Source organism: Cephus cinctus, unplaced genomic scaffold (genome assembly GCF_000341935.2).
Source record: "Cephus cinctus unplaced genomic scaffold, Ccin1 Ccin1_scaffold0696, whole genome shotgun sequence".
Taxonomy (NCBI): Eukaryota; Metazoa; Arthropoda; class Insecta; order Hymenoptera; family Cephidae; genus Cephus; species Cephus cinctus.
This window is the reverse complement of record NW_014333318.1, coordinates 890,554-918,378: the sequence shown is the minus strand read 5'-3', so window position 1 is coordinate 918,378 and position 27,825 is coordinate 890,554. Positions and strand designations below refer to the sequence as shown.

The following is a 27,825-nucleotide window of genomic DNA, read 5'->3' as shown; positions in this document are numbered from 1 at the left end:
CTTACGGATCCTCTGGGAGGAGAGTCTATCTCTTTTTACCCTTACCCTCTTACAACATAGCCTTCTTCCTTTTCTATCCGTTCATTGGCTTTGGATTCTAGTGAACGCTGTTCCTGGTTGGTCTATCACTAGGAGTTTCTTTGCGGGAGATGAGGAAATGACGTCATGCAAAGCTAATTAATTGGTAATGATAAAGGACGCATTTCAGGAGTACAATGAGATATGTTCGTAAATTTTGTCAGATGGGTCGTATATTCAGTACTGAATGTACTTTATGCAACTGATGTAGACCAAATGCTTGCGTCGTGAAGTATACAGTATCCTAGAGACTACACATAGAGATTATTCCTGCAGAATTCATCTTGCAAGAGTGATCAACCCTGGTCCTGCAGATCAGAGAGGATTCTACTTTACCGGTTGTCCACCAGAAAGTTTAAAGCTTCCAGAATGGAGGCGTACTACGTACGAGTGTCCTTCATCGGTATATGATTTCCATGTAAATCGTATCGTGGTCAATAACTTATTCTCGCATATATCTGAGGAGTGATCTCAAGAGGATTCCTATCAGCCTTGTCTAACAGTACCGTTCATCAGGGAGCATCGGCCCCAAGTGTGCGCAATAACCTGACTCAGAGACAGGATGTTGCCAAGAGGGGACATGAAGGCACGTTCAGCCACAATACATTTTGGACCAAAAGGGAGTTGCGGAGAGATATTTCATTGGCCAGTGGAACACAGTCAGTCGCGCTGCGCAAGGCCAGAGCAAGCCGAGCACGAAGCCAAGGGCCAGTGTGTTCCAGTGGCAGTCAGTGGGGTATGCAGACAGATTTGAAATACTGCACATGAGAAGGAGTGCATACGTGTTCGATCGTTGGCTCGTGTTTGGCGCAGCCACTGACGCAGCTCGTCGTCACAGCCAACACCAAACAATTCTATCCTGTCCAGCACAACGAATGTCGTTGCTGCTGTTGCTATTCCCGCCGTTAATATTGGATAATATTACTGGTGCTACCTACTGCGGGCATCCTTCGGCCTCTGTCATTTTCCACGCCTCGTGCGTCACACTTCTCGCATAAAAATCACGACGGCCCTCTTGCGACTATGGAAACAGTATTGCTGGAGTGTGCTGGAGTAACTAGTATGACCACACGTCAGTAGGACACGTTTTGCGGATGTCGTCTGCCGAACGGCACCGTTCAGCACGACCAACGACATGTCGCTAGAGACGCACGATCGCTTGTCGCTTATAGAAAACTGAGATTCCGTTCTTAGAGCAATCGTCACGGATTTTTGCCAAATGCAACGATTCCTACATTCCTGAGGTGAGTAGGAATTGTGACATTTCTCTTGCTTTGACACCAACCGTTCGAATGCGGCTTTACTTCGAGACTTGCATTGCCACCTCACGAGATTGTCTATTCGTGGCACAGCTCAGGACTCTTGCATTTTTATACTCCTTATGTTTCGTTTTTCCCATTTAATTACTTCCTCGTGATCTTTTTTTCTATCATTTATATATATATCTGGTATTAGTTCATTCGCTACCACAGTTGTCCATTGCCAGGAGTGTTTGAATTTATTTGCTTGTTTCACTTATGTGTTTGGTGAAGAGTTTTGTATAGTAACGTAGTTGATAATAGTTGCATTCTTTCTTGTTTATCTTGGCTATCTTGATACTTTTGTGATAATGGCTTAGTTTATTTGTTAACAGTAAATATATTCATATCTGGCTCGTGTCTTTTCTATAGAGAGCAAACATTTGTTCTAGCATAAAAGCTGTATATCTAACTTTGTTAAGTAATTGGTAAATAGCATTAATGAATTTTACAGCTGATTCTGTTTTGCTTAAGTCATTTGTCAATCCTTGAGTGGTTCTTATCTATTATTCTGAATAAATCTCCTATTGGATTACAATGCTGCATGGGTGTTCACTTTTTTGTTGATGCAATTATGCAGATAAGATATACTTTTGGCTTGACAATGGAACAAAGAAGACTGTGTGTAAATATTTATGTCAATTGGAAGCATCCTGAAACATTCTCGCACTATAAAGAATTTGTTTTGCAAAACGAAGGTATAGTCAAATATCTGATTGTATGCTTATACGAATAAGAATCTTTTTCACCATATAATATTGTAATAGATATTCTTGCTTTTTTTTAATACACCACATCCATGATATCTGTATCAATAAATTGATGAGACTAGTCATTAGTTTCATCAGGAATACGAAGTGGAATAGCTTGAGATTTTACATAGGTGATAAATTTCAGCCTCTTTATTTTTTAACACCACAGTAAACTTTGATATTAAAGAAAGAAAGAATTTTCATTAAAACATATTCGTGGTAATTCAACCTTAAAATTATTTGATTAAGTGATTTATTACGCAAGATCCCAGATATATGAAATTATTTCATTAAACGACACTGGTAAAAGATCTCTTCAATAAACTGTTTATCTCAACATTTTTATCCTAATAACTGTGAGCAAGCTCTGTGTATTAATATTCTTTAGTAAACTACCACTGATTTATTTATTTTTTTGTAGATGTGCAAAGACATGTTAAGCCTTAGGTATTGGTGAATCAAAATGATTTATTTGTCTGAATGTCTGACTATCAAAGTTTAATTGCTAATGTTACTAATGATAAATCTACTCTCTGTATATCTATATTTTAATGTAGTAGGTCTATGACTTCAATATGTTGTTTGACAGATCAAAAGCAATGAAGTCTCTAGCAAGCTAAGTGTGAATCTGCATCAAATTTTTGTTACAAAATATACATATAAATGGTTGTGTACTAAAGTACATTTCATTCTTCTCTTTTGGCATATATTTCATGCAATTTGCTAATGCATTCTTGGCGAACTGTCAAAAAAGACATTGAACTCGTGACGCGACTATACATATATATATATAGATATCGTTCGTTGATACTATATATATCAATGAACAATGTACCATTAGTGTTGTGTATCAGTTGCCCGTATATATATATATATAATCCAAATCCGCAATATATATATAATTTTTATAACATGTGATTATTCGGTTACGCATTATTAACGGAAAAGAACTTTACTACAGGCACAAAGATGTCGAAGAAGCTGAGCTTCTACGGGTTGGTGGCCCTTGCATCACTTTGCCTTTTTTTTCTCCTGTTTAATCAACGCTACAGCGGCTACCTTGAGCAGAAATTACAGCCAGTGTACACTGTCAGCAGGAAATTTGAGGTGCGACTTCCTTATATAAATTATATAAAACACAACTCATACATAGCATTGTATTTATATATTTGAGTATAGATAATATCTAGGATTGTAAGGGAATTAACTAACACTATTCAAAATATTATCTCACGCAACACTCATGCACGCCTCTTTTTGTAATAATCTTTAAGGAAATACGTCGAAATGAAAAAAAGACTCGTTATTTTAACAAGCGGGTTCAATATCGATGATTTACTTCCATGTAGGATATGGAGATAAGGCCACGGACCATTGAAGTTCCAGATCCAGTCACAGTAAGTACACGAATTCCTTGGGTACATTATATTCAAATTGTAATAAGTTCTCAGTTTCTTCGTCTATTATTTTAATCCAAATTATACTTATTTTCAAATGCTTGTGCCACTGCTTTTCAAGCTTGTCTGTTACATCCTAGTCTGAATATCAAACTGACGATTTGGCTGGAAAGACTGTATAAATCAAGTCTGGTGTACTGCAAGCGTCAGTAACATGTCATTATTCTTGATATTATATTAATAGTCGACTCTAATAGTTCTCTCTTTTATGTCTTCTGAATTCGTTCTAAAATCCGACGAAGAATTAATAGTTTATTAAAATCTCTCTTGGTCGGGTACCGTTATTGTCTACGGACGTTTTAATCTTTTTATAATTTCTTTATAGCGTTTTCAACTTTAAATATATTATTATTGAACATTTCAAAAATAAATAAGTTAACAAAAAATTTGAATTTAATGCTTATTACGGTTTTTCGTTTTTCTTTTTGCCTTGCTGATCTGGACTTGCCCATAATTGACCTTTTGCTGCTTCGTGCATTTTCATCAAATCATGTTGTTGAGACATATTTCTTCTTTTTTTACTTATATGTTCGACTTATGTTTTAAAATAACATCTTTGTATGATAATCAATGGAATATACACTTTTTACTAGACGCGTTGAGTTGAATCAAATCAATCTGAATAAAATTTTTCGAAGTGATAAAATTTAAAGAAATTATTCTTTTAAATCACTTAGAAACACGTAAAAATCCGCAATGCAATTTTACAGAATATCTAATAATGTTAATTATCCTTATTTTATTTAATAAATTCTTTCAGTATCTCAATTGATTAGTCTGTAGGTAGAATGTCCTTAACTCCGATAAAATTACTCTTCGAACATAGAGCTAAAGTCAAACAGTTATATAGAACGATATTTCAGTTCCAGGTAGAAACTGTGTATAATCTCAATATGCCTTTTATTGGTACAATATAAAATCTTTTAATGTTTGATAAGATATGACCCTGAGTTTCTCATGAGCGTGTCCAATTGTAAATTGTATAGAATCCAATACATTCCAAAGCTATTGGCAACGTCAGCAGCATGAAAAAGTTTACATATCCATTACGGCTTCACTTGTATCTCAAGAATGTTCCTACTGTTTGCTTTAAAGAGTTCCATCGTGAAATCGTCATGTTTCAAATGGAGAGTATACATTGTCAACCCTAGAGTACCCGCGTGAAAATGAATAATCGGATAATAACGTGTTCGTCGGTCCCAGGGACCGTGTAAATAAGGGCACTCTGAGGTTAAGGAACGATGAAATATACTTTCAAGGTGTCTAATTTAATGTAAGATAAAAAAAGAAGTAGAAATACATTTGATTATATTATATTCCTTGTTTTTTGCAGAGTTACGTGAGGGGAATAACGACCAACAATAACAACTCCACCATAATGGAAATTCACAGGGTCATAGATCAACAGAGAAAGGCAATCGAGAGAGAGATGGTCGATTACAATTATCCAAACGGATTGTATGGTATCAACGCGAGGTAATTTCCGTAGCATTATTGATAAGTTGAGAAAGAAATGAATAGTTTTAATAGCACGAACAAAGAACGTTTTTCATGTATCGTTGCACGAGTACAGAACAGATGCGAACAGTGGGATGGTTTTTGCAGTAAATTGGAGGATTTTGTGATGGAAAAGGGTGGAAGGCCGATGAGGAGTGTCATCCTGACAACGTGGCGAAGCGGCAGCACCTTCTTTGGGGACGTCTTGAATGCCCATCCCGCCAATTTCTATCATTATGAACCATTGCTGGATTTTGGCATTGTACAGGTTAGAAATAAACCACTTGCAGAGTATGCGCTAAGGAACATAAAGGCTATGTTCCATTGTGACTTCAGCGACATGGGTAAGTCATCCGGTTGGATGATTGCACACTTGGCACAAGATGAATTCAGTTGTTTGTTTCAGACCATTATTTGGACTATGGAAAAACGCACTCTTGGCTCTTCAATCACAATACACATTTGTGGCGACAGTGTCAGTTGCATAAGAAAATATGTTGGGATCCAAGATTCGCATCAGGAATGTGTCGGCTCTTTCCGTTCCAGTCGATGAAGCTCGTGCGATTGAGACTACAGGTCGCCGAGGAACTCTTAGCTGATGAGAGGTTAGTCATTGATATTCAAATACAGTAACCATCAATCCACATTATTCTGACTTGTTTGTTCTTATAACAGCCTGGGCGTAAGAATGGTTTTTCTAATACGCGATCCAAGAGGAACTTTACAATCACGAAAGCACCGGGACTGGTGTCCAGATAACCCGGATTGCGCGGATCCGGCTTTAGTCTGTAGTGACATGGTGTCGGACTACAATATGGCTGTGAAATTGTTTAAAAAATATCCAACCAGGTTCATGTATGTAGAGAATGTTACTAGGACTCAAGATACCGTCCAGGGACAGTTGCACTAAGTAAGCATCTATTTTGCAGTGTTGTCAGATACGAGGACCTCTCCGTGGATCCATACCGATATGTTCAAGATCTTTTCACCTTCTACGGGTTGGACTTTCACTCGAATGTGAAACTGTTCCTGGACACTCATACGAAAAACGATGTCGGTGGAGTGTCAAGCACGTATAGGAATTCCAAGGCCGCTCCCTTCCATTGGCGTACAGATTTCGACTTTGAAACTGTCGAGAAAATACAACGGGTATGTGCGGATGCTATGGCTCTTTGGGGTTATGTAATGGCTGTGAATGCCACTCACCAGAAAGACTTTAATCCCATAACGAGTTATCGATTGAAGTGAGTCAAATCTGTTTTGATACAGAGACTGTAGCCAATCTCCGTAGAGGCCTCGCGAAGGATTTATGAAATCTGCAGGTAGGATTCAGTACAGTCAAGAAAATTAGAGAATGGCGAGTTCTCATATTTAAGTGAAAGTCTTGTTCCTAATAATATGCACTTCAGAATCATCGTCACTCTGCGAGCCAATCATCACGATGTATCAAGAGACACATTCGATATGGCGATATTGCGCCTCTATTTCTATTCTACTAGCACAAGGAATACGAGGACGCGCGATCGTCGATCGACCTGGAAATCGATTAGTTCTCGCGAGGAACAACCTTAAAGAAAATTTAATTATAGAAGGAACATAGTGCCATGTACCGGGAACAATCTTTTCCCGGTGTTATTCGAATTCTCTCGTCTTGCGTGCATATCTGTTTGTTATTCGGTCTGATTTCGCGCCATTCGATCGCTCATTCCACTGGCGGCAACTTTTGAATTAGCCGGGTATTTTTACCTAGCTGCACCAGGGACTCGGCAGTCTCGTGATAAATATTAAGTATGGAAACTGTATTCTCAAGACACATAAAATATTCCATACTGTCTACATAAAAGTTGCCACCGTAGGCGTAATTTATAGTTAAATAATAGTTTGAATAAATAATTGGCTATTGCTCAAAAGTTCGTCAATAATTTAGGTCAAATTAAATAATTTATAAACGATCGATCAGCCTTGCGCAATGTGATTTCTGGTAGTCGGGAATGAAAATCACTGCGCCATGTATCAATCATGTATGATCGTGGATCACGGCACAAAATTGCTTAAAAATCCATGACTACGAAAATATTGACAAATATGTACGGTCTATTGAGACTTATTGTAATATCAATTGTGAATTCCTCTCAAAGTTTTTATACACAATATAGAATTTACTTTTTTAGCTAGGTTTATTTGACCTAAATCGAATAGTCGCGAGGAGAAACTTTTTTTTAGTACAGTTTATATTACGGTTACTATCACTTGCAGCAGTGATTCGCCTACGCATCAAAATAGAGGCAATACGTGACTCACATACAATTATTCGCTACGAGCTATTAATTTTTCTACTACAGTCAACTGATGAGTAAAATGTGAAATCCAGGGTGTCCTTTTTATTTATGTTGAAATGCATAAGAAGATGCCCTCTCAGAACATATCTTACTTTTGGACAGAATATACAGCTCAATACCCACAGTTGCTTCGAGGCCTAATGTTATATTGGTTAGAAGTTTTGCTCTCCACGTTGCTTGCGGCATTTAGGATGCAATACGTTTACAATTCTTGATTAGATTATTTTATCGTGTCGCTGCCGGTACGGTGCTGATACAGTCAATTATATTTTATCTTACAATGGCGCTGGCTTGATCGTTTAAGACTGCTGCTGTTTAAAACTTTTGTTGCAACGAATGATAAAGTCATATAAGAGTATGAATACTTTTATAAAATATCATGAAAATGTTCAGGCATCCTTTTTGAACTCTCCTTACTTAGTTGAAAAGAAATTCGCTTTTACACTTTTACATGTATTTTTTGTTTATTTTTTATCGAATTTAGCTAAAATACTTGTTGACTTGATTTATAATAAGATTCGATATTATTGTGACGAGCATGAACTTGATTTGTGCAATTATCTAGACAGGTGCGAAATCTGTAGTTTAATTGACTATAATTTGTTACTGTACAATGATTCAAAAGAATGCGAGAAGTGAACAATGTTTTGATGAAACTTCGTACCTTCCAGATTCTTTATTTTTTTTAAATTTCTTTTTAATAATTTAATCTTAATTATTTGCTTTGAAAAGAATGCTATGATCTAAAAATTCATTTCAAATAAGAATTTATAGGCTTTGTGCCATCTCATGTACATGCTTTTTCGTGCACAGATGTTATTTTATTTAATAAACTTTACTGGGTACCCTCATTGTGAGAAGACGTGACAAGCCGGGATTGAATAATATAAGCAGAATCATAGAGGATGATAGAATAAGAGGAATCAGAACAATTTATCTTTGCTTGAAAAGTATAAAGATAAAGAAATTTGTATAGAAAGTTTCAAGTCCTGTTTTAGAAGAATCTCCCGTCTACTCGGTCACTATTGAATCATTCGTTTGCTTTTTTTTAATGACCATCTTTTCTTGCCAATAAAATTTGTAAGATGCATCGAACACGCACTATAGGAATTAAGATTTTTCGGATTGCTCGGGCTTCTATAAAAAATTCTATCAATATAGTTATCTATATCTACCTTCGCTTCGAAATTTGGAACATGTGTGAACGAAGTACTTATGGATATTACGTTTGCAAGAAAGATGGATCAACATGGTACATGTAATTTATTGGACCACGTTAATCAGTTTTTGGTCTGTAAGGTGATGTAGCGTCTAACCTATGTATCATGATTTTATTCTAGTACAGGTGTCGTGTACATAGGCAGTCGGGTTCCTTTAATAAATCCGATTAACTTTTATGTGCTACACTTCTGTTGATTAAGAAATTACACAAAAATAAGATATTAGTACCGCAATACTGGGATTTATTAAGTAAGCGAAGATATAAATATACATATCAAATATTTCATTCAATTGTTGTTTCTTCGATCCAGTCACTCATTTATTGAAATTATCTGAAATAATAAGAAAATATTGCATGGCACGTATGTCAAAATATTATTATGCAGAATTTTGAAAATTTAATCAGAAAGTTGTTCAATTTCATGTGAGATCATTGCGTATATTAAAGAGCATCATTTACTTTTGCATGTAATAAGACTATTCAGGGTGAATGGAACAGATTATTTGTGTAGACGAGTTTTGTCATTCATACAAGTAACCTGTTTCATTCTTCCCTTCAATAGATGAAGTTTTAGTATCGTAGAAAGATTCTTTCAAAATTTGTTTCTTTTTACCTCTTTATAGTTGATCTTGTTATGGGTCCTTGTGTAACCCCTTCCTTTCATTCTGTAACAAACAAACTTCATGTTATAATCTGTTTACCCAGAAATTTAATAGTTTAGTATGATTAGAAAAATCAGTGAGGGCAAGTACAAATCATCTCGAATGATCATATTAGCGTATATATTGGATCATCATTACATACTGGACAGTTTCAATTTTACAATATTCCATAAAAAGATAATGATTTACCTTTGTTCATAATCCAGTCCAATTTATATTGGATGTTAGTGTAGAAATTTTCCAATCGCATTGAATCTTAAGAGTTGTAGGTTCTCAAACTTTTAAAAAAATTCTATAACAGAAAAACTACATATGATATATACTGTTCACGAACAAATTTGATGTTCAATATGATTAGGAAAGTCAGTGAGGGCAAGTGCAAATCATCTCGGATGATCATATTAGCGTATATATTGTATCATCATTGTGTACTGGGCAGATTCAACTTTACAATATTCCATAAAAAGATAATGATTTACCTTTGTTCACAATCCAATTCAATGTATATTGGATGCTACAGTAGAAATTTTCCAATCACTTTGAATCTTGGGAGATGTGAGTTCTTGTACTTTTGCAACAAATTCTATAACAGAAAAACTATATATGATATACTGTTCACCAACAAATTCAATGTTCAATATGATTAGGAAAGTCAGTGAGGGCAAGTGCAAATCATCTCAGATGATCATATTAGCGTATATATTGTATCATCATCGTATATTAGTTCGAATTTGGTTGCATTATTTAAAAACACAATGGTTTACCTTAGCCCACAATCCAGCATAATTTATATTGGATGTAAGTGTAAAAATTCTCCAATTGCATCACATCAATGTCTGAAAAAAATGAAAAATGGCCTATAAGTGATAGTTTCAAAATATTCGTATCATATAATTCAGTCAAGAAAAGTTATCAGATATAAAAAATGACATCAAAACATATTCAGTCATATGCTTGTCAAAAGAACATCATGTGCATCATTATTAATATATTAATGAGAAATTGTATCTACAAATTACCTTTAAATCTCAGCTTGCCGTAACCCAGATGCTCAATATCAACCAGAAGAAAATGAACTCATGTTTCAGGTATCATTCGATGAGAAAGTTCATCTCTGGTTTTATCTAGAATACAAATAATTTAATTATAGATTTAATAAAACTACATAATCTCATAGTCATTTTGTCTAATATCATCAGATATTACAGTCTCACCATGATTTCGTATGACAGGGATAACTTAAAATTCATCACACTAAATAAAAGTTAATTTTAGACATAAGTTTTTGCAATTCCTTACCATATTCATTTATCCAAACATCTTAAGAATAGCAAATCAGCTGACCGCGAGAGCCTGTTTCTGTAAAATAAATGTGAGATTATTAAATGGAATAAGAACAAATTTACTTAATAAAATAAACAAGAACGATAAATCTTTTTTAATTAGAAATTCAGAATGTGCAAATCACCAATAAAGGGTCTGCGTTACCGCGGCGTCATGGAGACAACATTCTTACATTAGCTCAATATTTACAATGTTGTACATTTAGACATTTATTACCAGGAGACTAATATCTCTTTTTAAATTATCTGAATCCATTTGAAAAATACAATGTATGTACCAGTATTGGTAAAAAAATTTTACAACGAATTTATAGACACGTGGCATGGAATATTCAGTCGTCCATTTTGTTTTAGCACTCCTAAAGGATGTATACCAATATATTACACACCTTCATACCTAGTACGAATCCTGTCTGCCCACCCAGAATTCCGAAAGGATGTCCAGGACACCGTAATAGCCGTAAAATCGAGTCCATCTCCTTTATGGATTTGCCTCATTTTATAATTCTAAACAAATAAATAAACCGGTTCCTGTGAACTCATGTACGAAAAATATAAATTATATTTTTGTGATAAAAAATTATCAGATTTTATCGAATCATTCACAACAATCAGACTGGGGCGATATTTGAACATCATGTAAGAGTTTTCGCATAATATCCTTAAATTCCAACATACGAATTCTTACCTAATTCATCAAGGTTAAGTAGCTCCTAAAAATAAAGGAAAGAAATACTTCAGTAACGGTCAAGAACGTTTAAATATTAAAGTTAATAATTTTGAAGTGCTCAGAATTAGTAGAGTTGTAATCAGGAATCATACGAACGAGACTAAAGTACTATCATCATTATAAATCGAAAAAAGTATTCAATATATTTTTACTTTGTTCTCCTTGAATTGGATTAATATCGAAAATAGAGAACGAATGAATGGATTTTGTTATGCGAAAGCTAATTGTTTGCGACAGGTAAACTAGAATTTAACACGTGGGTATAAATGCATCCTGATTATCTTGAGTTAATTTTACTCACCAAATCTACCTCTACTCTCGTTGCGACTTGGTGGTTCGAAACGAAATGGACGATCGTTTAGGCGAGCTGAACGTTGTTACATCGAAGGTGGTGGAATGGTTACGTTCATTTGCCGGTAACAAAAAAAATGGCGGCAAGGTATGTCATTGGCTAATCATGTCAAAGTGGCGGATATCCGTTTAGCCTTCCGTTGACGTGAACCTATCACGTACATTTCCGCGTATGAAATATAAATTTGACGCCTAAAAATGAGGAAATAATAATCCAGATTCATTAAAAATGAATAAATAATTTACAAAACACTATATCAAATTTCGAGGTGTTAAAATAATCTTTATAAATATAGATCCAAATTACGGTGATGCTCATCGACTATGTAGCTGCATACGGATTGGAGAACGATTTTCTTTTTCAGGATTTTCCTTTAAAAATGTGTTCTCAAAAATAATATACAAATTTACTCGAATAATAAACGCAGATTAAAATGAATGTAGAGTGAGGACTAGTGCCGAGAGATTAGTTCGGATGAATCCAACGTGATAGCGCTGAGATCCAGTAAAAATGTTGCAAAAAACGAGAGCACCAACTTGGAAATTGTTTTGTTAGTGGCGTATAACTGAGAAGATTCAGATTTGGCACAGTGCCTGGGTAACTATTAAAATAGACTTCGGAAGGTATTGGTGTCTATTGAGTAATATCAAATTTTAGACGTTTGATTAAAGTTTTCTTCGTTTAGGTACATCTTAACGCCGCGATGGCTGCCCATTCTGTCTTAAAATATGTTCGACCAAGAAGTATCGTGCCGCAGTTATGTCGGTGCACTTCTACTTTGTCTGCCTTTGAAATTCAACACAAAACTCCCACGATCAAGAAAGTGATGCCCATACCAAAGGCTCATTACGGTGGACGTCATACCGTCACCCTTTTACCCGGTGCTGGCATTGGCCCTGAGCTCATGGGATACGTCAAGGAGGTAACATGTCTAGAAAAGTTTGTCCTGATAAGCAGTGACATTAATAAGAGTAATCTCAGCAAATTAGTACCAATGTCAAGATCTTCCTCTATTTAAGTTGCTTCACATATAGCTTTGCTAAGGCTTGTATCACCACAACTAATTGATGGTGCTAAAGACTCCTACATAATTGACATTGAATTGTATCTGTACTTTGATATCTATTGATTCTATATCTATTGATAATAACACAACCTGTTTGTCAAATATCCTTCTTGTGATAACAGATTTCTTTTTCATGAACTGTAATAGGTTTTCCGATATGCTGGAGTACCGGTAGACTTTGAAGACATAGATATTGATCCAAATGCAGACAATAATGATGATTTGGATTATGCAATCACTTCCATCCGTAGGAATGGCGTAGCCCTAAAAGGAAATATCGAAACCCGAAGCACAGAGGCAGGTGTTCTCTCAAGGAATGTTGCTCTCCGTAATCAGCTGGATCTTTATGTAAACGTTTTGCATTGCGTTTCCTATGCTGGAGTGAAATCTCGTCAGAAGAATATCGATATCGTGATTGTACGTCAAAATACAGAGGGTGAATATGCCATGTTGGAGCACGAGAGTGTCGATGGAGTAGTAGAGAGCATGAAGGTTATTACGCGGTCAAATTCTGAACGCGTGGCTCGTTACGCATTCGAATATGCTAAGCGTCATGGTAGGAAAAAGGTGACAACTGTTCACAAAGCCAACATCATGAAACTGTCCGATGGACTCTTTTTGGAGACTTCGCGTGCAGTAGCCAAGGATTATCCAGACATTCAGCACAATGATATGATCATTGACAACACTTGCATGCAGCTGGTGTCTAATCCCCACCAATTTGATGTGGTATTGACGACAAACTTGTATGGCTCCATTGTGTCGAACGTCATTTGCGGATTGTTAGGCGGTGCTGGATTGCTCTCCGGAAAGAATTACGGCAATCATTACACAATATTCGAACCAGGCACACGTAACACTGGTACTGGTATTGCTGGCAAGAACATCGCAAATCCCATTGCAATGTTAAATGCCGCTGTTGACATGTTGCGCCATCTGGGACACAAGAAACACGCTGTGCTCCTTCAGGATGCCATCAACAAGACGATCAATAAGGGCGTCCATACGCGTGATCTTGGTGGACAAGCTACTAGTAGGGAAGTGGTTGACAGTATTTTGAAGTACATTAAGATCGCTTATAATTAAAGACTGAAGGAAACTTTGCCCTATTTAAAATCACAACTATATACGCCTGTTAATTAACGCGAAGTTTCTTGTTCGTGTTAATTGACTATTGTACTTTGTCACGATTTTTAAATTCGCAGGGCATTTACCTTTTGGATCGCTTTTACTTATTTGATCGTGTATTTGAAGCCAAAGGTTGTAAGTGCCATTTCAAATAGGGTCATCATTATTCAGACTTTTTTCGCACAAGTAAACGTGCCACGAACAGTAGTACGTGTATTCGAAAATCATAATCACTGTCCAAGTACAGCAGTTCTATGGGATACAGTGACTTGCTGGACAATGACACTGCAGTTCAATACACTTTGTAACATATGCATTGTAAGTATTACCGTTAGTGTAAGTAAGTTATCGATTGTAATTATTGATTGTAGATAACGAGTGCAGGATGATCTACCGAGATCTTTATTTGTATCTCGAAAACCATGTAAATTAAATTCTGTGGGAAATTTGTCAGTCGTGTCTTTCACTTTCTCTTTTTTTTTTATTCCTTAGACGTTCTACACGCATATTCATTATTTTTCACATTTGTAGTCCATCAACTCTGCAACAGCTGCAGTGCAAGTTCCTCGTCGTTTTGTAGATCGGATGTCAATTTTGGTTTTTTCTTTGTCGATTTCTTGTGTTCTTCTTGCGTCACCAGTTTGCGTTTTGGTGCACTAAAATTGTTATGGAATTTGATATAAGTAATCGTAGTTTATTCTTGTCGTCTTTACAGTGATAAATATTTATACCTGTGTATCGATTCGAGTTCTTCAGAATCGTTAGATGATTTGTCGCTGTTTGAATTCTCCTGCTTTCCATAAATTTTATCAGGGTCCGGAAGCCACGATAAATCTGGCTCATTTGATTCAGCTTCGCTTTCATCTCCACTTCCGTTTCCAAGTATGACACCTGCATCTTCGTCTTCACTCTCTTCCTCGCTTTCCACCTTCTTCTTGGTTTCTTTGAGCTTACGCTTTTGTTCTCTGTGCTTCTCTTTTATCTTATCTTTGAAACGTTGTTTATCAAAGCGGTCTTCCTCGCGTAGAATTTCTTTTGCTTTTTCAATATTGATTCCAGAATCTTCTTCATTCTCGTATTGTCTTGCTAATTCGGATACTTTCGATTTTGTTGGATCTATGCGTTCCTAAGAAAAATTAAGTTACGAAAAATTAATATTCTTTTCTTTTTCGTCTAGTTTAGACTGTCTTGTTTTGCAGTTTACCTGGCCATCTTCGTCAAAGGTGATTTTTTTATTTGGGACTATTTTCTTCTTCAAAAGTTTCTTAGCAATTGCAGCCTTGGTAACAGCTTTTTTCTGTTTTGATTGCAAATTCATCTCTTCACTGTGTACACTACTAGCGTCATCAATTGCATCTTCGATTTGAATATTTTTTCTCTTCACAGTCAAAATATCATTATCATCGTCACTGTCATCTACAAAGACAAAAGTAGATTTTTTAATATAATTCTCATTAGAGCTATAACATGCAGCATAATAGGAGCTTCTATTACCGAAATGAAACGTAGACTTATCTTCATTGCGATCGAAATTTTCTTGTTCCTCTTCACTTTGTCCATCCGAGTTAGCGGAATTCTCCTGCTCTTTAATATCGTCATCATTTTGTTTCATTTTCACGAATTTATCGGCCTTTGTAGCCTCATTCTTAGTGGTAACCTTTTGCATTCTTTGTAAGAAACGTATCCTTGGCGGGATAGCTAACCCCAGTGATCTGTTCACACATTTATTATTTACAATAGCTATTATAATTAAAATGTTTATTATTTTAATTACTTACCTGGCATAATCGTCTGTGTTTAGTGAGTGTACATCGAAGATCTTTTTGTCTTTCATTAAGAAGACTGATTTGACATAAGCCACGAATGCACGTTGCGCTGTTTCTTTCAGTGCAACATCGCGAGCCAGTAGAGCCTCCAGTTTCCGGTGAGGAGAATGTAATTTGTTTGGATTGATTCTAAACGATTTAGAAAATAAACAATTTCTTATCGTCTACAATTGATTGAAGCAATATTAATGGAAAACAATATTTAAATGGCTCACTTGATCAAATTAATAGGAATTTTTCGTTCCTGTAGACGTTCGATCATTTCCAATTCCCTAGGTAAAAGTACGAGCAAGGATTCTCCTCCTCTTTGAAATCGTGCTGTTCTTCCTGCTCGATGAATATATGCATTAGCATCCTCAGGACAATCCATCTGCACTACCCAGTTGACAGCAGGAAAGTCTGAAAGTTTTATGATATTCTTGTCGAATTATATAAGATTTTAATAGATAATTAATATTCTATTGTAGATCGCATTAAAAATTTCGTACCTAATCCACGAGCAGCGATATCAGTTGCAAAAAGTACAGCGTGTTGCTTTTTGCAAAATGTCTCATAGATGCTCATTCGCTTGAGCTGATGAAGGCTACCGTAAAGAGCTAATAAACTTACACCTGGACGCATTCTGCAAAAGGCTTCGTATGTGTATTTTACCTGAGAATATATAATTACTGTTTATTGTCAGAAATAATGAGATGCTGCTACTATAATATAATTCCTAATACCTGCTTGCAGCTAGAGAAGAATATGATGACTTTCTGTTTGAGGTGATTTCGAATAAAAGACCATAACATTGCCATTTTATCCTCTAAATTACATACGACGTAACTCTGTTGAAGACCTTCTGGTGTTGTATGAGCTGAATGTTCATGGACAGAGACGTATATTGGATCCTTGAGACTTAATCGAGCCAGATCTCTAACTGATCTAATGAAAATAGAATAATCATTGTTGAGTATACGATTGACATAGTAGAACTAGAATTTTAAAAGGTCTGATGCAGTACGCACTTTGTCTGTGTAGCAGAGAATAAAAGAGTTTGTCGTTTGGGTGGTAAATTCTCAATGATGGCGTTCATGGTCTGCTCAAATCCCATGTCCAAGCATCGATCAGCTTCATCTAAAACTAATACCTAAAATTTATGGTGAAGAATATGAAAGCTTATGTTTTGCATAGCAAACTGTCATTCATTTATAGTGATTTCATTTACCTGCATGTTTACACAGTCGAATAATGGATTTTCATCCATATGCTGCAACAGACGACCTGGTGTACAAATAACTATGTTGCACTGGTCCATTCTTTTCTTTTCAAATTGCAAGTCTTTCCCACCAATGATAAGACCTGCTGATATATCATGATAGCGACCTATTTTCCGCAATGTCTCATATATTTGATATGCGAGTTCCCTTGTTGGAGTAATTATGAGAGCTCCTACGCCATCTAATCTTGTCCATTGCTTCGCATATAGGATCTCCAAAACCTGGAGTCATCATTATTTGTTACAAAAATATTCTGAAGCTTAAAGTATGAGTATAATGTATTAAAAAACTAGGAGTAGCCACCGGTATCAGAAATGCTAAAGTTTTTCCACTTCCTGTCTTGGCAGCACCCAGAATATCATTTCCACGTAGCGCCAAACCAATACTCTGTTTCTGGATATCGGTCGGTTCCACGAATTCATTTTCTTTCAGACCTTTTTGCGTTTTCGAGGACAATGGTAGATTAAAGAATGTTTTTATCTTTGCCTCGTCGATCTGTAGGAAGAATAAATTCAATTAGTACGTAACATTTTTATTGTTCGGTTGATCAAGATGTCAAAACAAATTTACGCTGTCGTATTGCGCCTGAAGATCTTTAATGATTTTCTCTTCTGGTACACGTTTCTTCTTCTTATAAACTTTTACTTTCTTGTCTTTTTTATCTGCCATTCTGAAGAAACTTTTTAAATAATTCCATCGAGGTTAAGACAACGTGTTGTATATCGCACCTCGTGTCAAACCTTCTAAGGTTTGGTTAGGATTCACCACACGAACTAGAATATTACATTAGGATAGGTTCGTTGCTGGTGCTCCATTATTATTGACATTATGATCATTATAAACGATCTTGCTGTTTTAATTATCTGCCGGAAATGAATCATAACTGATTAATTAAGTTAACTGTAACGTAAACTCCTATAATTACAGCATTGAACTTATCGGGACGTCTCAAAATATATGAATGAATAAATTTTTAAACATCCTCCAATTAGTCAAGGATGAAATTAGCCGACAAAAACATTATAATTTATAATTTAAATTAATATAATATACTTTCATGGAATTTCACACCGGTGTATTATTGCCCTATAATAATATATATAATATATATATATTATTTGCCCTATATAATAATAATAGCTTGTACGTGACAGCTATCCGGAAAATTGCAAACGCCTACAATTTGTCAATACGCCTGCCAAAGAAATAATTAGGTTGCCTATTAATAGGGGCCACTTCTTTTTCAGGGTAGCATTATCAACTATGGATAATAAAAATATTTCCTTTTGATTCTTGGACCGAATATAAATTTTAGCTACGTGTTTTTCCATTTTGTCAATTCACCAATATTTTCGATAGACGCAAAACCGAAAGGAGATCAAATAAAACTAAAACAAAGCGAAACGAAGGAAAATATAGTGAAATGGTAAGGCTATTGAAGTGCACGCAATCAATGAGATACGAGATGTCAAAGTTCACGTTAACTGGCGTAGCGGCTTCGGTCAGTGACCACCATGTCACATATAGGGTGTCCCTAAAATAAAAGAACAAATACATAAAACACATTGGCACGTCCTATGTCGTAATCGGTTAATGAATGAGGAATAGAAGAAGAGGAAGAGAATGCGAGTGATGGCGTAAAATGTGAAGCACAAGAAAAGAATAGCAGATAACGATAACACGATTAAAAATTTATACGCTTAATGATTATTACCATTGGTTAAGATTAATACAGAAAATAAATGATTACAAGTCGAAAGCCGATACTCGTATTAAAATGAGGATCGTGTAATGTCCACGTAAAATACAATCGACAATAACAATATTAATTCAGAGCAAGACGCACGTGGTTACTGAGTCATCGATTAAGCAATGACAGAAGAGATCATCAGCTTCCGAGTTATCAAAAAGTTCTCACACTAATTTTCAGAACAGTTATTACCTTGAAATATTTAATTACCTGCTTGACTCTTAATACATTTTTATCCTTTATAGTTGCTGACTTGACTAGCCGGCGCGGATTCTCCTGCGCCCAAGTAAGCCGACCGATTGCTCATTTGAAAAATATTCAGAGAGCTACGTATTAGGTACTTGGCGCTGTAGAAATTTCCGGCAACATTTCACGCGCTCATATGGCTTGTACATGAAAGAAGAAGAAGAAAAAAAAGACACACTGTATCATCGAGTGCCATGTGTTAACGAAATCATTGACTCGGAGTAGTCGCGGAATTGTCATTAAAGTCACATGTGTCGAATGCGTAAGACGGTAGAGGAAGGTGACGGCGGAGGAGGATTTGAAAATACGAGACTGGAGGATGACTCGTGAGGAAGAAGGGAGGACGATGGAGCCAAGCGTAAAAGAGAATGGGCTAGAAGTAGAGGAAGACGATGGAACGTAGGAGGTGATTCTGGACGAAGAACGAGATGCGTGGGGATGCCTGGCAATAGATGTGACTCGGTTATCTTGTAAAAGAAACTCTTCACTTTCAGTAGGAGCGATTCGGCCGTTCGAACGGACATGATCGTGTCTGTAAACTTTTATTAGATCGATCGGATCCCCATCAGGATCATTTATCTCCGGTATCGATAGTGTCCTCAATATATATACAGGACGCTATAGGAAGCGGCCATATCCGGCGGATTTGAATCCGGTGGCGACAATCGAAAATACGAGTAGCGAGGAGAGAAAAATGATTTGAGTGAAAGGGAACAAAAGCATGCGAGGAGAATACGTGAAGCAGCCATGGAAAAAGCTGCGTTGCGCCACTCCAACCACCCTCCTACGACCCCTAATAATTCTTGGCATCGGTTTACTTTTATTCACGAGATCTAATGGCGTCGGAGCAGACATCGCTTTGAGGGATATGGGTAAGTTATTAAAAAACATTTTTTTTTCTCACAACAAAATACTCAAATTGCATTACGTACGATACGAGGGAAATGGTGGGGATTGATTTTTTGGAATAAATTCTAAATTTTAATTAAAATCGCACGACAACTCTCAAGCGGTGAATATTTATCGGTCGGCAAGCGTATCTTTAAGTGGTCTTTATTATATTAATTGAAGTGCCGGACTCGCGACACTATATGTAAAATTTATGTACCTTATCCTGAGCGATCACGTCATTCGGCGAAATTGGTACAAGCATCCATTAAACAAGATGACTTATGTTTCAGAGGTCGTAGGGTTACTGGGTTTCATTTTTGTTCTACGCTCCTTCACTTTATTCCATCCGCATCATCTCCTTCACTTTAGATTCTAACGAAGAATGAAATGAGAACAAGATTTCATGGATATTCATAGCTGCTTTGATTTCCTATGATTTTATTACGTTTTATTTATATACTCCTCATCCCTTTCCAGGGGTAGGAATTATAGATCTATTGGAGGGTACTGGTATTGATAGGGCAGTGTCAGGTGTTACCGTGGGAAGAGGACGTTGCGAAAAAAACAGCTCGGCTGCTTACGAATTAGACCAATCGGCATTGCTTACGGTAAACACAGCTACTTTGTTCCCAACTGGATTCCCGAAGGATTTTTCGATTCTGGTGGTCGTTAGGCCAATTTCCGGTAAGTCATAAACTTAATTCTCAAGTCGCTTGAGCGTTCGGTAATATAATGTTTATTTTGAAAATTTCTTTTAATCGGCAAATCATTCATTTTTTCCCGTGACTTTATGGAATTTGTCATTAGGAAACCCAACGTCCACCCTGTTCGCCATATACAGTGATAACGGCGAGGAACAGCTGGTTATATCGTTGGGCAATGACGTCACCATGTTGTACAGTACCAGCAACGAGAATGAAGACGATGCGAATGTTATGTCATTCGGAATTGACATATCCGATGGGAATTGGCACCGTTTGGGTTTTAGCGTAAAGGGCGATTCCGTGACTTTGATTGCCGATTGTAACAACCAGATGACGCGAGAATTACGTCGTAATCAATTGACATCGATTAGCACGAGTGGAATCGTCATTATCGGTCAACAACTTGTGGACGGGAATATATTTTTGGTTAGTTAAGATACATTCACATTGAAATTTATTGGTCCAATGAATTATATATTTTTTTTTTTTATTTCCTTTCGTCGACTCTTTGCTCAGGGAGGATTGGAATTGTTGAGGATAGCACCGAATCCCGATGCGGCTTTTGAAATTTGTAACGTATTCGCGGCTGATTGTCAAAATGACGTAGGCCGGGCTGAAGTCGTATCCCATCATTCGAGTGAAATACTGACCGGCGGTTCTGCTGGGAGTCATTATGGTTCCTCGTCTATGACCTCATCTTCGTCTCATTATTATGAAACATCAGCCAGGAGCGACTTAGGGTACACTGGGAGCAGTCAGACTTCCGGGTTGGCGGAGGGCGGACCTGCCTATGGTGGACTCTCGTCTGGACTTGCTGGACGATCAGTAGAGGCAGGTTCCGGCGTAGATGGTCAGCGAAATTCGAATTTGAACCGGACTGCATCGGGAATTGGTGGCTGGAATGATTTTGGGCCTATCGAAGTGACTGTTGAAGAAGATTACGAAGATGGGGATGAGAAAGAGGAGGATAAAGATAAGGTAAGGATTTGAGTAAGGAACGCTCTGTTGCAATGCATGAAGCTAGGGCCCCGTTTGGTCTCTAAGCAAACTGTAGGTCGTCGCATTATAACTAAGCCCTAATTGCAAATGGATATAAGGAGGGACAGATAGATGCTGAAAACAATACTGATGAGGAGGACCTTTACTCACCCTTAGGACCCGAAAATTTTACTTCTGGAATTTTGCCTGCGGAGAATCGGAGACCTGTAAGCATTCGGAAGAACCTGATGAGGATGTTGTTACGTAATTTAATGAGGTTTCAAGGACGTTCTTTTTTCTTTCAGAATTTTACAGAATTGCCCACGACAGAAAGATACGCAACTGAGAGTTCTTACAGAGAAAGTTATAGGCCGATCGACAGATCCTATGATACCCCAAGTTATCCAGGATCTTATGGGTCTTATAACTACGGGTATTATAACGTACGTGGTCATCCGGGTCCACGAGGGTATCCTGGTCCCCCGGGTGATCCTGGACCCCCAGGAAAAAAGGGAGAGCCTGGTAGAGATGGGTTAGGGGGTGTGCAAGGAGCTCCAGGACCTCCAGGTCATGTGTTCATGCTGCCTTTAAATCAACAAGGCAATGAGAAAGGGCCTGATTCGCAAGCTGAGGCCTTCAGGCAGATGTTATCGCAGCATATGTTGGCTATGAGAGGGACTGAGGGTCCGATGGGTCTTACTGGTATACCAGGTCCGGAAGGACCTTCCGGTGCTCAAGGTCAGAAAGGTGAACCTGGGGATATTGGTGAGCCTGGATTAAGAGGGGAGCGAGGTACGCTATGAGTATAATGTTGGTAGATTTGGAAAAGGTCAAAAAGTTGGTTGAGGAGGTTATCACGACTTTTTGCCCCAGGGAGTCCTGGTAATGTGGGAAGAGAAGGCAGACGAGGTCGACCGGGAAGGGATGGCGATCGTGGTCTTACGGGTCCTCCAGGAATGAAAGGGGAGCAGGGCTTGCAAGGATTGCCAGGATTGCCGGGTGATAAGGGTGAAAGGGGTGCACTGGGGGCCACTGGAGAACAAGGTTTACCTGGGCACGAAGGGATGCAGGGTGAGGATGGTCCACCCGGACTGCCAGGGTTGCCTGGTGAATTGGTAAGACTTTTTTTTATTTATCACAGCATTTTATTTCTTATCTGACTGTTTTTTTACTGTGGTTTTTAAGGGACCCAGAGGATTTATAGGACCACGAGGTTTCCCAGGATTACCAGGCAATCCTGGAATTCCTGGAAGCGAAGGACCACCTGGATCCAAGGGTAATACAGGTCCGCCAGGTTCTCCTGGTCCACCAGGTCAAGCGGGTCCAATGGGAGCTGTGGGTCCGCCAGGACCTCAAGGTCTTCTAGGACCTACTGGTTTAGTCGTAAGTATCAATGATGCGGAGATGTTTTATATATTCTAATAAATTTTATAATTTCTTAATTTTCAGGGACCTCAAGGAAAGCCTGGAATACCTGGTCTTTCGGGGGCTGATGGTTCTCCAGGACATCCTGGTAATCCAGGTGTTCCAGGAATGAAGGGTGAGCAAGGTCCTCAAGGTCCTCAAGGTTCATTGGGGTTCCCGGGTGTCCGGGGTGTTAAGGGCGATGAAGGGAAACGGGGTATGACTGGTGATCGTGGCGAGAAGGGAGACAGAGGTCTGGAGGGTGACAAAGGAGACATGGGCTCAAAAGGTGAAGCGGGACAGCCCGGACCTCAAGGAATACCTGGTCTCGAAGGTTTGGAAGGTCCTAAGGGTTTCGAAGGTCCTAGAGGAGAAACTGGACCGACTGGGCCTCCTGGTGAAAAGGGAAAGCTCGGAGTGCCAGGTTTTGCTGGATATCCTGGAGCCCCAGGAGAGAAGGGAGAGAAAGGTCAACCGGGTCGAACTGGATCTACCGGTGACAAGGGTGAACGCGTAAGATAGATTACATAATAATTGGATAATACCAATTTTATAATTATTTACTAGGAAGTGATGTACCTGAGAAATACATGATTAGAATTTTGGTCTTTTAGGGAAATACTGGAATGCAAGGCGAACGTGGTGAAATGGGACCCAGGGTAAATAAATCAGTTCAATTAGTATTGACCAAGAGTCATGTTAAGTGTTACGTTAATGATTTTTCAAATAAAAACTATTAATATATTACAAAGGGATTTAGAGGTGCACGTGGGCGACGTGGCTCCGAAGGATTTCCTGGACCAAAAGGTGACACGGGGCAACCAGGTCCTCCAGGAGCTCAGGGTGAACAAGGACCACCAGGAATGGAAGGTCCTCGCGGTTTCATAGGACCCACTGGTGCGCAGGGTCTCAATGGAAAAGATGGGCTGCCCGGTCCTCCTGGAGAACGTGGACCCGCAGGAGAATCCGGTCCCCCAGGACCTCCAGGTGCTCCTGGCGTACTTGGTCCTCATGGTCCTCCCGGTGAACCCGGGCAACCGGGAGAGCCAGGGATTCCGGGTAATCCGGGAATTCCAGGGGAGTCTGGACCGGCGGGAGATCATGGGAAGGAAGGTCCACCGGGACCACCAGGATTACCGGGAAAGGATGGGCCCCAAGGACCTGGAGGACTGCCTGGTTTCCCAGGAGAAAGAGGAATGAATGGGTTGCCGGTAGGTATATTGTTCTGATACGCTACTCTTGATAATGATTCTTCATGATAAAAATGATATCACTATTGATTAAATAATTTAAGGGTATGCCAGGCTTGAAGGGAGAAATGGGCCCAGTGGGGCCTCCGGGAGCGACCGGTGATAAAGGAGCTCAAGGAGAACCTGGCAAAGATGGACCTCCTGGTCCTGAAGGACGTCAAGGGCAGAAAGGACCTCCAGGACCCGTAGGACTTAAGGGCGAAAGGGTATATTTTTATTTGAACGAATTTTATAGCTTATATGGAAATATAGATAATAAATAATTAATTTGATTCACGATTAATGTAGGGTGAAGCGGGAATGCCAGGACCTATTGGACGAGATGGGTTACCAGGACTACGTGGATTACCCGGACCCCCGGGACCCGTCGGTGTTCCTGGGGAGGATGGTGACAAAGGAGACATGGGTCCTCCTGGTGAAAAGGGTTTTAAGGGATCTCAAGGAGAGTTCGTAAGTGTACTTTTTCGTTATTTACATGGAAAACAATTAATAAAGAGAAAGAGGAAGTGATATTATGTAACTGTTGATACCTAATTATTTATCAGGGACCCTCAGGACCTCCTGGCATACAAGGTCCGAGAGGGGAACCAGGACCAATGGGACCGCCGGGGGAGAAAGGTCCACCCGGGGAGATTGGAAGACAGGGAACCAAAGGCGAAGATGGGCCCACTGGAGTACCAGGACCTGCAGGCCCTATTGGGCCTCAAGGTATTCCAGGACCTCCTGGAATAAAGGGTGAAGTTGGTGATTCGGGAGTAACAGGTCCTCCGGGTCCTGCCGGAAGTCCTGGTGAGCAGGGTCCAAGAGGACCTAAGGGAGTAGAAGGTCTGCAAGGACCACCTGGATTGGAAGGACGACAAGGAGAGAAGGGTGAAGCAGGAAATCCTGGTCCACCTGGTATTGGTGGTACTGATGGCAAGCCGGTATGAATATAAAGTCTACAATTCCGTAGAATCAATAGTTTCAGTTCTAACATTTACATATTGTCTTCAGGGTGAACGTGGTCCGCCAGGTCCCAAGGGAGAAGAAGGTAAAGCAGGGCCTGCTGGTCCCCCAGGAAGTCGAGGAATCGGAGGTCCGGAAGGTCCTAAGGGTCATGCAGGTCCACCTGGATTTCCTGGACCTCCAGGAGAGCCTGGGTTTATGGGTCCAAAAGGAGAACCCGGAAAAGATGGTGATGAGGGTAAAACGGGAGATACCGGCATGCCTGGAGAAATCGGACCACCGGGAAAAGAAGGAATGCCGGGTCCACCAGGAAAACCAGTACGTTTATTATGCTCGTTCGTGAGAACAATTAATAAAATATTCTGATTTATAAATACTGACTTATAGATCAAGATAATTTTTAAAAGGTATTAATTATTTTAATTGAACATCTTTGAAAAAAGGGTCCAGAGGGTCCAGCAGGAATGCAAGGAAACACGGGTCTTCCTGGTGAAAAAGGCGACGTAGGCCCAATCGGTGCACCGGGTCTTCAAGGTCGTCTAGGTCCCCAAGGTGAACCTGGCCCACAAGGAATGCCAGGAATGCGAGGAATGCCCGGAGCAGCAGGAGAAAACGGACCACCAGGATTATCCGGGGCTCCAGGTACACCGGGAAAAAGTGGGCCCGCTGGACCAAAGGGTCAAAAAGGTGACAGAGGTCGAAGAGGTATCAAGGGTCATCGTGGTGAATTAGGTCAAAGTGGTATAAAAGGCGACCAAGGTGAGAAGGGCGAAAAGGGCATGCGGGGACCAATAGGACCAGAAGGTCCCAAAGGCAGTCCTGGGTCTCAAGGACCACCGGGTCCGAAAGGGAACGACGGACCTCAAGGTTTACCAGGAATGGACGGTCCACTAGGACCCAAGGGCATGACAGGCGGTGACGGAACGAAAGGTGATATGGGTCCACCAGGTCCACCGGGTCCACCAGGTCCTCCAGCCGAGCAATCAATGATCCCACCCGAGCTCTTGTTCGCCAGAGAACAAATGGGTAGAAGAAAGCGGGACCTTACTGGTGATTTGACGTGAGTAACTCTTTTAAAAAAAAGTCAAATCCAACTGCTTCTTAAGCCTTTAAATTATTTCAACCTTCTTCTCCAATATAGCAATGAAGATCTCAATGACAGTTATTTCACAAAGGAGAAAAACAAGGCCCGCATAGAAGAAGAATTGGGTCCGAAATTCTTGGATATGTACGGCTCCATATACAGTATGAGACAAGAATTGGACCGGATGCGTAAACCCACAGGCACTAGAGAGAACCCAGTAAGGACGTGCAAGGATCTTTTCTATGGTCATCCCCACTTCAATGACGGTAACGAGATATATTTTTTTCACTTGATTAGATATAACAGGATTAGCCTAAAATTATTTAGAGTAACTCGTTTTCAATCCAATACAGGCTGGTACTGGATCGATCCAAATTTGGGAATGCCGGACGACGCCATATACGTTTACTGCAATATAACAGGTTTTGGTGAGACTTGCGTGTTCCCGGATATTCACAGTAGTCAAATGCCGAACATACCCTGGAGAAAGGAGGGCGAGAAGACCGATTGGTATTCTAATCTACGTGGTGGCTTCCGAGTGAGTATAAAATAAAAAGGCAATTAAATCAATAAGATTAAGCACAATCTGATTCATATGATTTTATCTCAGATAACATACGAAAGTATAGGAGTGGTCCAGATGACATTCCTCAGACTCCTCAGTCAGGATGCTCATCAAAATTTCACGTATACCTGCATCAACAGTGCCGCCTGGTACAGTGTTCCTGGATACAACCATAATTTATCGTTACGACTGTTAGGTGAAAATAATGATGAATTCTCCTACAATGGTACCAGACCCAACATCATTGCCGACGGCTGCAAGACACGCAAATCCAAAAGCGAAACGATCTTCGTGGTGCAGACGAAGAAGCTTCAGCAGCTTCCACTAGTAGATTTTTATCCGGTCGATTATGGTTTGCCGCATCAAGCATTTGGTTTTTCGGTCGGTCCGGTGTGTTTCAAATGATTTAAAAAGATTTTTCTTAATTTTATTAATTCGGTGAATTTGAAACACTAAATTGTTGCTGTTTGACGTAACGTGGAAGTATAGTAGCATAAGAGCCATGCTAATATTCACTCCCAGTCAATTACGCTTTACACGTTTCGTAGATACACTGTTAGATTTTCACAGAATCGACAACATTTTTTTTTTTACAACAATCAATGTAGTTTCGAAGTTGAGATTTTAGTGAATATCACGTACTTATTCTTCACTGCCTATATGGAGGCCTCTTTAACGGCGCCACGTCGAAAAAGTGCATCGTGCATTTAATTAGAGCGTAAGAGGTGCAATTTAGCATAAGAGTGGCATAAACGCATGTAATTTACCGTGAAAGTCTTAATTATATATTTATCCTTATTTCTAGTATTGTAGTCGATCGTACAGTCACTTATGACTTACGTGTATTAACATGCTGTACAGTACAGGCCAGGTTTTTCTTTTTCATAAATTTATAATATAAGAAAATACCGTTACATACAGTGCTCCATATCACTGTACCATTAAATCTATAAATATCCCATCTCAGTCCAATCCTTAAGACCATAATAATTAACTGAT

The 27,825-nt window shown here is 38.9% G+C and overlaps 4 protein-coding genes, 1 long non-coding RNA gene and 1 other non-coding gene across 20 annotated transcripts; 3 read left to right on the top strand and 3 right to left on the bottom strand.

The window, feature by feature from the left end:
- Positions 1–345: 345 nt before the first annotated feature.
- Positions 346–8,928, top strand: LOC107270057 (carbohydrate sulfotransferase 5). Of its 8 annotated transcripts, XR_003060412.1 has the most exons (10): positions 404–1,322; positions 1,957–2,074; positions 3,090–3,235; positions 3,478–3,525; positions 4,919–5,061; positions 5,164–5,426; positions 5,489–5,687; positions 5,758–5,937; positions 6,012–6,404; positions 6,492–8,928. XR_003060412.1 is itself a non-coding variant. In XM_025087532.1 (9 exons), exons 2-9 carry the CDS (start codon positions 1,981–1,983, stop codon positions 6,328–6,330), a joined length of 1,392 nt encoding a protein of 463 aa, XP_024943300.1. In that variant the 5' UTR covers positions 404–1,322; positions 1,957–1,980; the 3' UTR covers positions 6,331–8,928. The 8 variants fall into 8 exon arrangements, 7 of the variants coding, with proteins under 7 accessions (XP_024943302.1, XP_024943300.1, XP_024943303.1 ...); XM_025087532.1 differs by having other exon boundaries at positions 6,012–8,928; XM_025087533.1 differs by having other exon boundaries at positions 418–1,322; positions 5,191–5,426; positions 6,012–8,928.
- On the bottom strand, positions 8,857–11,830 carry LOC107270060. 3 transcript variants are annotated; one of them, XR_001538218.2, is made up of 10 exons: positions 11,680–11,813; positions 11,337–11,361; positions 11,038–11,155; positions 10,605–10,664; positions 10,325–10,429; positions 10,070–10,141; positions 9,785–9,888; positions 9,495–9,597; positions 9,257–9,308; positions 8,857–8,974 (listed from the first exon to the last, which is right to left on the bottom strand). It is a non-coding gene; the product is annotated as an uncharacterized LOC107270060 (long non-coding RNA). The 3 variants fall into 3 exon arrangements; XR_001538220.2 differs by having other exon boundaries at positions 11,046–11,155; XR_001538219.2 differs by lacking the exon at positions 11,337–11,361 and having other exon boundaries at positions 11,680–11,830.
- On the bottom strand, positions 11,228–11,292 carry LOC112494689. Its single transcript, XR_003060416.1, has one exon. It is a non-coding gene; the product is annotated as a small nucleolar RNA SNORD31 (small nucleolar RNA).
- Positions 11,831–12,141: 311 nt separating the features above from the next.
- LOC107270059 (isocitrate dehydrogenase [NAD] subunit gamma, mitochondrial) lies at positions 12,142–14,377 on the top strand. Of its 5 annotated transcripts, none has more exons than XM_015744710.2 (3): positions 12,142–12,327; positions 12,402–12,652; positions 12,944–14,377. In XM_015744710.2, exons 2-3 carry the CDS (start codon positions 12,434–12,436, stop codon positions 13,880–13,882), a joined length of 1,158 nt encoding a protein of 385 aa, XP_015600196.1. In that variant the 5' UTR covers positions 12,142–12,327; positions 12,402–12,433; the 3' UTR covers positions 13,883–14,377. The 5 variants fall into 5 exon arrangements, with proteins under 5 accessions (XP_015600196.1, XP_015600193.1, XP_015600195.1 ...); XM_015744707.2 differs by having other exon boundaries at positions 12,142–12,353; positions 12,416–12,652; XM_015744709.2 differs by having other exon boundaries at positions 12,142–12,353.
- Positions 14,378–14,385: 8 nt separating this feature from the next.
- LOC107270054 (probable ATP-dependent RNA helicase DDX10) lies at positions 14,386–17,967 on the bottom strand. Of its 2 annotated transcripts, XM_015744687.2 has the most exons (12): positions 17,580–17,964; positions 17,313–17,504; positions 16,958–17,230; positions 16,758–16,879; positions 16,473–16,674; positions 16,239–16,401; positions 15,966–16,149; positions 15,703–15,879; positions 15,419–15,636; positions 15,129–15,340; positions 14,656–15,050; positions 14,386–14,580 (listed from the first exon to the last, which is right to left on the bottom strand). In XM_015744687.2, the coding sequence occupies exons 1-12, from the start codon at positions 17,676–17,678 to the stop codon at positions 14,460–14,462; spliced, it is 2,358 nt and encodes a 785-aa protein (XP_015600173.1). In that variant the 5' UTR covers positions 17,679–17,964; the 3' UTR covers positions 14,386–14,459. The 2 variants fall into 2 exon arrangements, with proteins under 2 accessions (XP_015600173.1, XP_015600172.1); XM_015744686.2 differs by having other exon boundaries at positions 15,129–15,636; positions 17,580–17,967.
- Positions 17,968–18,953: 986 nt separating this feature from the next.
- LOC107270052 (collagen alpha-1(XI) chain) lies at positions 18,954–27,746 on the top strand. The gene is made up of 19 exons (XM_015744683.2): positions 18,954–19,877; positions 20,374–20,580; positions 20,704–21,026; positions 21,117–21,578; positions 21,698–21,805; positions 21,884–22,370; positions 22,452–22,693; positions 22,764–22,961; positions 23,028–23,495; positions 23,597–23,641; positions 23,735–24,193; positions 24,277–24,438; positions 24,521–24,682; positions 24,778–25,155; positions 25,226–25,495; positions 25,621–26,237; positions 26,319–26,527; positions 26,615–26,799; positions 26,872–27,746. Exons 1-19 carry the CDS (start codon positions 19,727–19,729, stop codon positions 27,229–27,231), a joined length of 5,493 nt encoding a protein of 1,830 aa, XP_015600169.1. The 5' UTR covers positions 18,954–19,726; the 3' UTR covers positions 27,232–27,746.
- Positions 27,747–27,825: the final 79 nt, after the last annotated feature.

Bases quoted from the DNA above. Each gene is read 5' to 3' on its own strand.
- LOC107270057 (XM_025087532.1), top strand. From the start codon at position 1,981: ATGGAACAAAGAAGACTGTGTGTAAATATTTATGTCAATTGGAAGCAT. The intron at 3,526-4,918 runs GTAAGTACACGA...TGTTTTTTGCAG, and splicing joins AAGTTCCAGATCCAGTCACA to AGTTACGTGAGGGGAATAAC. The intron at 5,427-5,488 runs GTAAGTCATCCG...TGTTTGTTTCAG, and splicing joins TTGTGACTTCAGCGACATGG to ACCATTATTTGGACTATGGA.
- LOC107270059 (XM_015744710.2), top strand. From the start codon at position 12,434: ATGGCTGCCCATTCTGTCTTAAAATATGTTCGACCAAGAAGTATCGTG. The intron at 12,653-12,943 runs GTAACATGTCTA...GAACTGTAATAG, and splicing joins TCATGGGATACGTCAAGGAG to GTTTTCCGATATGCTGGAGT.
- LOC107270054 (XM_015744686.2), bottom strand. From the start codon at position 17,678: ATGGCAGATAAAAAAGACAAGAAAGTAAAAGTTTATAAGAAGAAGAAA. The intron at 15,051-15,128 runs GTAAACTGCAAA...AATTTTTCTTAG, and splicing joins CCTTTGACGAAGATGGCCAG to GAACGCATAGATCCAACAAA. The intron at 14,581-14,655 runs GTATAAATATTT...TAACAATTTTAG, and splicing joins GAACTCGAATCGATACACAG to TGCACCAAAACGCAAACTGG.
- LOC107270052 (XM_015744683.2), top strand. From the start codon at position 19,727: ATGCGAGGAGAATACGTGAAGCAGCCATGGAAAAAGCTGCGTTGCGCC. The intron at 24,194-24,276 runs GTAGGTATATTG...AAATAATTTAAG, and splicing joins GAGGAATGAATGGGTTGCCG to GGTATGCCAGGCTTGAAGGG. The intron at 25,496-25,620 runs GTACGTTTATTA...CTTTGAAAAAAG, and splicing joins CGGGTCCACCAGGAAAACCA to GGTCCAGAGGGTCCAGCAGG.